The following is a 7238-nucleotide window of genomic DNA, read 5'->3' on the forward strand; positions in this document are numbered from 1 at the left end:
TGTGTAATGTGTGTATAATTACAAAACTGTTGAGTTAGCATTACGTTAGTAGAGGGAAAGCAAGGTATCAGAGAAACATGTCTAAGCAAAGTCTTTTTCTATTTTAGGCGATTTTTTAGTTATTCCTGGGTCAAAATGACATTTCGACTTGTCCTATGAAACAAATGTGTGCATTGACAGTTTGAATTTGTGCGAATGTTAAGTTATGAAGTGAACTTTTAATGAAACCAACCACGATGTCGAAGTGCTCCCCACATTGGCAGCCGAATTCGAAACAATAATATCATCAGACGGCCAACATTAAAAGAATGTTTTCATAATATATAGGTAAAGGGATATAAAACAAAATTAATGTTTGTCAATGTATGTTTACTAAGTACAGTATAACTTTCCGATGATGACACTGCAAATTTGTCTTCACTTTTAGCTCCATAAAGGTCCTTTGTTTTTGACAATGGGTTCCAGGAGGAAGGGAGACGATAGGACAGTGAAGGAGAAGATATCTGATTACGCCAAAGAAAGCTGTTCAGTTGAAAATTGGAAAGTGAAATTTCCGATATCCTTCTGGTTGCCTAAATACAGGCCAAAATGGGTGGTATCTGACTGTATTGCTGGATTGACAGTAGGGCTGACAGTCATTCCCCAGGGCTTAGCATATGCTACGGTAGCCAAACTTCCAGTCGAGGTAAGTGTCACAGATACAAATGTGTAGGTCAAATGTTAACTCACATTTTCATCGTGTAGTCAATACTGTGAAATGAAGCGTGAATTATGATGACATTCAAAATCGCAATCAGTGTTAGTGTCGGTGGTGTTACTTCCAGCGTATATATCATGGGTCAAAGGTCACGGACAATTTATGTTCTTATGATGCTGAAAGCAACTAAAATAATTCATAACTCACTCACTCATATACATACCTTACAAATACTAAGTACATGTATATATTTTAGCCGACCGACCCACCAACCGACCGACCCTGCCTACCACCCCTAAGTTTTAAGGCGTTAAATTGAAAAAAAACCACCACACAAAAAGGGGCCATTCTAATCTGGTATGCCTGTAGTTTTACCCCAGTCTTTAAACTCTTTCCTTGTATGTGGTATATTTGCAGTATGGTCTGTACTCTGCCTTCATGGGTTGTATTGTCTACTGCTTAATGGGTACATCTAAAGATATATCGTTGGGACCCACTGCTGTGATGTCATTGATGGTAGCTGAGTTTGGTGGAGGAGACGGCGAGTCAGAACTGAATGATCCTATCTATGCAATAATATTGGCATTCTTCAGTGGTATTATACTGTTCTTGATGGGGCTATTTAATTTAGGTAAATACAACGTTACTACTTATTGTCAACTGTCTAACGTATCAATATACTTCTCAATGATGGCTATGTTGTTGCAATTTTGTTATCTACTACCTTATATGTCAGTTTATTTTGTGAAAATACATTGTACTATAATGAGTAACGCAGGGAACGACAGAGAAGAGAGAGCACTACTTTGATTAGCTTGTGATATTTGTGAAATAACAAACAAATAAACAAGCACGCAAGCAAGCAAACAAACAAACAAGCTAACAAACATAAAAAAATGTGATGATATATAATGTGGTGTGGTGATGTGACACGTGATGTGGTCTAGTGTAGTGTGAGACGATATGATGTTACATGTATGTGGCGCACGCTAGACTTAACAAATTAATATGAAACAAAAAGCAAAATTGTTACAGATATATTAACTGAAGATTATCTGTGTCTGTGTTTCTATATTAAAGGTTTCGTCATCAATTTCATCTCCTTTCCTGTGATCAATGCCTTCACATCTGGAGCAGCAGTCATAATTGGTTTTAGCCAATTGAGACACATCTTTGGTATTCCCAAGTTTAAGTCACATGGTTTTGTAGATGATGTCTATAATGTGTCCAAAGGATTACCACAGACAAGGTGAGAAAGAGAATAAGTATTTATGACAAAACCAATAGTGCTTTTCATAAGCGTCAATGTGTATGAAGCAAATCAGTAGCTATTCCAAAGGTCAATGTGTAATCAATTTGTGCGAGGCAGATGATAGACAGTGTATGTTTTGTATCTAGAGGAGAGACAAAAAAAACGTTTAGCATTAGCAACAGACACGCCATAAATACCACACTAGTACAGATATCGATTTATACAAGTTTATGAAACGATTATCCCTCAAACTCTCAAAGAACAGGAAATTTATTAATCGCTTGATAAATTAACCTCCAAAGGTAGGTTTCATTTCAACTTGAATTGGTGTATTTTTATGTTTTAGATGGCAGGATTTTGTGATGGGATTTACTTGCTTTGTTCTGCTTATGGCTATGAAGGTAAGCAGTTGAAAGATTATATATGTATTATCTATAGGGAAGTTTAGATTAGCAGACACACAGTATACCCAAACTAACTTACCATCTAATATGACAGTCTGATGATCACCACTGAGGCTAAAGTAAACCTAAACCTATCACCAACTATTTAATAGGGAACTTGCAAACCCGCCATGTTGAATGTTGCATAATGGGAAATGTGATAATAAATACTAATCAAATAGTAATGTAAACAATAATGTTACATTGTTTGTAACCGCAAATGACCAATTCATAGTTACCCTGACCATTGTGGGAGGTTTATTTTATCGGTAGCTCCTGATTAGGTATTACGATAACCACAGATATATAATTCCATAGTCCTTTGCATCTGAGCATGCTCAGTCTGGATTGCAAGTTCCCTATTCAAAACTATTGACCTTCAGTGTCTTTGTTACATTAAACTCCGATAATTTCGTAAAGTCATTGAATCAGACAAAGATTATTCTTAAGTCCAACTGATCCCATTTTTATACCTCTCTCTTTCAATTTTACAGTTTGTGAAAGATAAATATAATGGGAAGAAAGCCACATCAAAGGCACAACTAATCCTGTATAAAACAATATGGTTACTTGGAACAGGTGAGTTGTTAGAGTCTTTGACATTAACCATATTTCAATGTAACAGCTATGTTGAGATGACAGACATTGTCATTCGATTGTTTTATGTTGTTTCTTTACTATTTGAATATTTGTTTGTAGTTGTTTGGACGCTGACAGAAAGGCAGATACACAAGGAAAAAATAAACAGTAACGTTTGTTGGGGAAACGTATAAAGTAATTCAAATCAAGAAGTGTACGTTTTAAGAATTACCTTTTATTTTTACGTGTTTGTAATATGATTTTAAAATTAAAAACATGACAGCATAATCGTACTCCACTTAAATTACAGGAATTTTGGTTAGTAAAGTATTGTAATCTAATATAATTTCATCTAATCGAATCGAATCGAATCGAATTAAATTTCTCAATAGCTCATAACCCATAGAAGACCAAGTACCAGACACGATAGAGAAACATACGGAATACACTAAACTATGGGACTAATATAGAAAGCTTATAAGCCACATCCACACTGTACAATAACTAAGATTGTTAACAATGACTTAATATTATTGGTCCCTCTACAGCAAGAAATGCTGTCATTGTCATTTTGGCAGCATGCGTAGCATACGCAGTCTATGCATCAGGTCATCAAGATGCCTTCAAATTGGTTGGATTTGTTCCAGAAGGTCTTCCACCATTCCAGTCACCTGTGCCTCCCTTTTTACGACTCATGGAAGAGACAGGGGTAGCGGAGGAAGTTAACCACACACTGGCCAACCTTACACATGCTGATCCCACTTTACACACGGTTGCTGGACATATGACCACCCTAATATCAAACACGACTGCTGATATGTTGGGAGATGTAACAACGGCTACTGAGGCGTTTGTGAATGCAACAGTAGCAGCAGAAACTGTAGGACATACTGGTAGAACCTATCTGGGCATTGGAGAAGTTTTAGGGGTAAGAATATTGTACCTCGTCCTCGGTAACAGATGCTTTAAACTCTTTACACATTTTCTTAGCATTTTGCAATGCATTGAGGTGCAAACACAGACTTTGTATATGGTGTTTCATGATGATTTTTCAAGTAAAAGGCCATGATGAAATTGTTTTGTAAATTAAAATCCAAAATAGATACCCAATCCTCATCAATATGACTACTTTAAACAATGGAGTATATATTCGTCCCTTGATACTTATTCTGAATCAGATAATTACAAATATATATAGTTGTAATTTTCTTTTGTTATCTTTGCAGTCCATAAATGTGGGTTTGGCTATCATTCCAATCATTGGATTTCTAGAAAACTGTGCTATTGCAAAGGCATTTGGTAAGTTTAACCAATTAATATCAGCGTACTATCTCCATAGTACAACTATGCCATAAAAACCAACTGCCATTGGCCGTTACTACATAATAGAATATAATAAGATCGTAGGGAATAAAGGCAATTCTGAAAGGCATGGTCTGATTATATATTCATGTTAATCAAAGGAAAGTAAACTTTATTGCACTTAGTTGTGATTTCCTTCATGATTTTGATTTATAATCTCAAAGTCTGATATTGCTTATATAAGCAGTGGAAATGTGTAAAGTACTTGACTGTGATGTTGGATCTTTTATTTTCTCTACAGGACGAAAGAACAATTACAGGATTTACCCAAACCAGGAACTTTTGGCATTAGGTATGTACATGTATGTTGTTAAAATCAGTTTCTTCAATTGACATTTACTTTTAAATACACTTCCCACTAAGAAGCAAAGGATGTAAACTGTCATTTTTGTTTTAAAAAAAGAAAACAAAGCTAAATTTCTGTCTAGCGTTTGGTCTATTATCAAGAGAGTCATGACGTAAGCAAATGCGAGAAAGGTTTATGGCGAAGAATATAAATGTTATCCAACTTGCTGACAACACTATGATTTAATCTATCAAAAGAAGTTGAAGACTTTACATAGTTTAACATCTTGTGGTCATGTACCTGATTTCATTTGAATATTGCAGTGTATACATCCACACACATCACATCACATCACATCACATCACAGAATATAAACAACTACAAACGTGTTCTATGTTTTTCTGTACAGGAACTGCTAATGTGTTAAGTTCATTTGTGTCAGCCTACCCAGTAACTGGAAGTTTCTCAAGGTAAATCTCACAAAATAATTTTAAATAAAATCTTCTCCTTTTCTTCAAGCATATAAACTTAGTGGATGAAAGTTCGTTCGTTTATTTGTTTGTTTGTTTGTTTGTTTGTTTGTTTGTTTGTTTGTTTGTTTGTTTGATTGATTGATTGATTGATTGATTGGTTGATTGATTGATTGATTGATTGAAAGTTTTTTGATTGATTGATTGATTGCTTGATTGATTGACTGATTGAATGATTGATTGATTGATCGATCGATGGATTGATTGATTGATTAATTATTTAATTAATTAATTAATTCAATAATCTACGTTTTAATACGTGTAGCCTTGGAATGACCACATTGCTGTAATAAGGCATTTAACAATTACTAAACAAAAAAGTGAAAATATTCATGACATAGATACAATACAATGCAATGCAATGCAATGCAATACAATACAATATAATTATACAACATATCTTTATTGTCATATGTGCAATTCTTTGTGCAACAGTAGATAATAAAACCATACATAAAAAGAAAGAATATAATGATATAATGGTACAATTTATTAAATATTTACATGTCTCTCGTTTGTCTTCAACAGAACTGCTGTGAATGCTCAGAGTGGCGTAAAGACACCCCTAGGTGGGGTATTTACTGCTGGGTTGGTCTTACTTTCCTTGGCATTCTTAACACCCCTCTTCTTCTTCATCCCAAAAGCTGCACTTGGTGCTGTCATTATCTGTGCTGTCATTGCCATGTTTGATCACACAGTGATTAAACAATTATGGATTGTGAAAAGTAAGTTTACAGAGCCGACAGTAATTACAATGGGATGGGGAGGGCCAGGGAAATCAAGCCCAATTTGGGGCATAAAATGTGACCTTCCACAATGACCGATGCGATTTGTAAAGTGTGACACCCATGAATTCCTCCGACCCTCCCCCTTGTAATTACTGAAGGGTCCTATAGTTAAATAGAATATTTCATACATGTTTGAACTATACATATCACGTGGTTGGTTTACCCTTGTTTATGTAAAATCTATTTGGATAGCAACGAGGAAAGACGAATTGCCGAATCCTATCATTAATAGATGTTCATTCCTTGACACATTCCATTTTATTATCTCTCAGTATTAGAATATATTTTTGTAAACGCAATTTAATATTCAAGTCTCTTGAAATAATGTTATGAAACACTTTGTTAATGCACTCATATTTTGTACAATGTGTATTGTATTATTATCCTTATAGGATATGTAACAGGATAATAACTGAACCACTTTCCCAGTGCAATGGCGGCATTTTGAGTTTATTCTAGATATTAGGCAAGTCTGTATATCACAGTACTGGTTCATTGATGAATACAATGTGTATGCCAACTGTAGATATCTGGAATGTTCTACATGTTGTGGAATGTTCCACCTATGTTAATTGTTGTAGACAAAATTATTAACGATCTTGATCTCATTGTTATCAATTCTAGTGTATAAACAAACACTGAAATAATTTGCTGTTTATCAAAAGAATAGAGTTTACATAGTGTCAATATGTGTATATGTCTATATCTCAATAGATATGATTAATGATAGCATCGTTGAAAAATAATCACACACCAATAATTTTTTTTTTAAAATCCAGGTTAGTAACATTTGTTTACCTTTGTTTACAGAGATGGATTTATTCGTGTGGGTTGCAACCTTCTTAGGTTGTCTTGGACTAGGTGTGGAGTTTGGTGTTATAATTGGTGTCCTTATAGACTTAGGTATATTATTGTTCAGCCATGCCAAGCCTAATATAGAGGTAAGTGTCTTACTTTCTCTATTAAACTTTTATCTTGCATGTATTAGAACTGAGCAGGATACCATGACTATTATATCATTCTAGTGTTGTTAATTATAAGTAAAAAATAGTGCAGAATTGAAGTTTGAAGGAAATGTCAAAGTATTCATAAAATTAATATATGTTGGAATAAGAAATAGCTGCAGAGTACTGTGCTAACTCCATGGGAAAAGAAACATTCGTTAGCTTCTTTGCAAATTAGATGGTACACGACATTTCTTTATCATTTCAAAAGGACCACAGACAAGCTTCCACATGGTAACGTCTTGACAGTTTTGAACACCTTTGAATTTCAGGGCAACAAACGAGGTGTATTTTACC

General features: G+C 34.6%; 1 protein-coding gene across 1 annotated transcript in view; it reads left to right on the top strand.

Annotated features, from left to right (window-relative positions):
• The first annotated feature begins 454 nt into the window (after positions 1–454).
• The window catches only part of LOC144439973 (sodium-independent sulfate anion transporter-like), an 8534-nt gene continuing 1750 nt past the window's right edge, over positions 455–7238 (top strand). The window contains exons 1-11 of the mRNA XM_078129202.1: positions 455–685; positions 1115–1328; positions 1778–1946; positions 2296–2350; positions 2887–2971; positions 3520–3899; positions 4198–4270; positions 4575–4625; positions 5029–5089; positions 5678–5874; positions 6748–6882. Of these exons, the coding sequence (XP_077985328.1) occupies positions 455–685; positions 1115–1328; positions 1778–1946; positions 2296–2350; positions 2887–2971; positions 3520–3899; positions 4198–4270; positions 4575–4625; positions 5029–5089; positions 5678–5874; positions 6748–6882 (1651 nt within the window). The remainder of the gene's footprint in view (positions 686–1114; positions 1329–1777; positions 1947–2295; positions 2351–2886; positions 2972–3519; positions 3900–4197; positions 4271–4574; positions 4626–5028; positions 5090–5677; positions 5875–6747; positions 6883–7238) is intronic.

The sequence above is a fragment of the Glandiceps talaboti genome, chromosome 9 (assembly GCF_964340395.1).
Source record: "Glandiceps talaboti chromosome 9, keGlaTala1.1, whole genome shotgun sequence".
NCBI classification, from domain to species: Eukaryota; Metazoa; Hemichordata; class Enteropneusta; family Spengelidae; genus Glandiceps; species Glandiceps talaboti.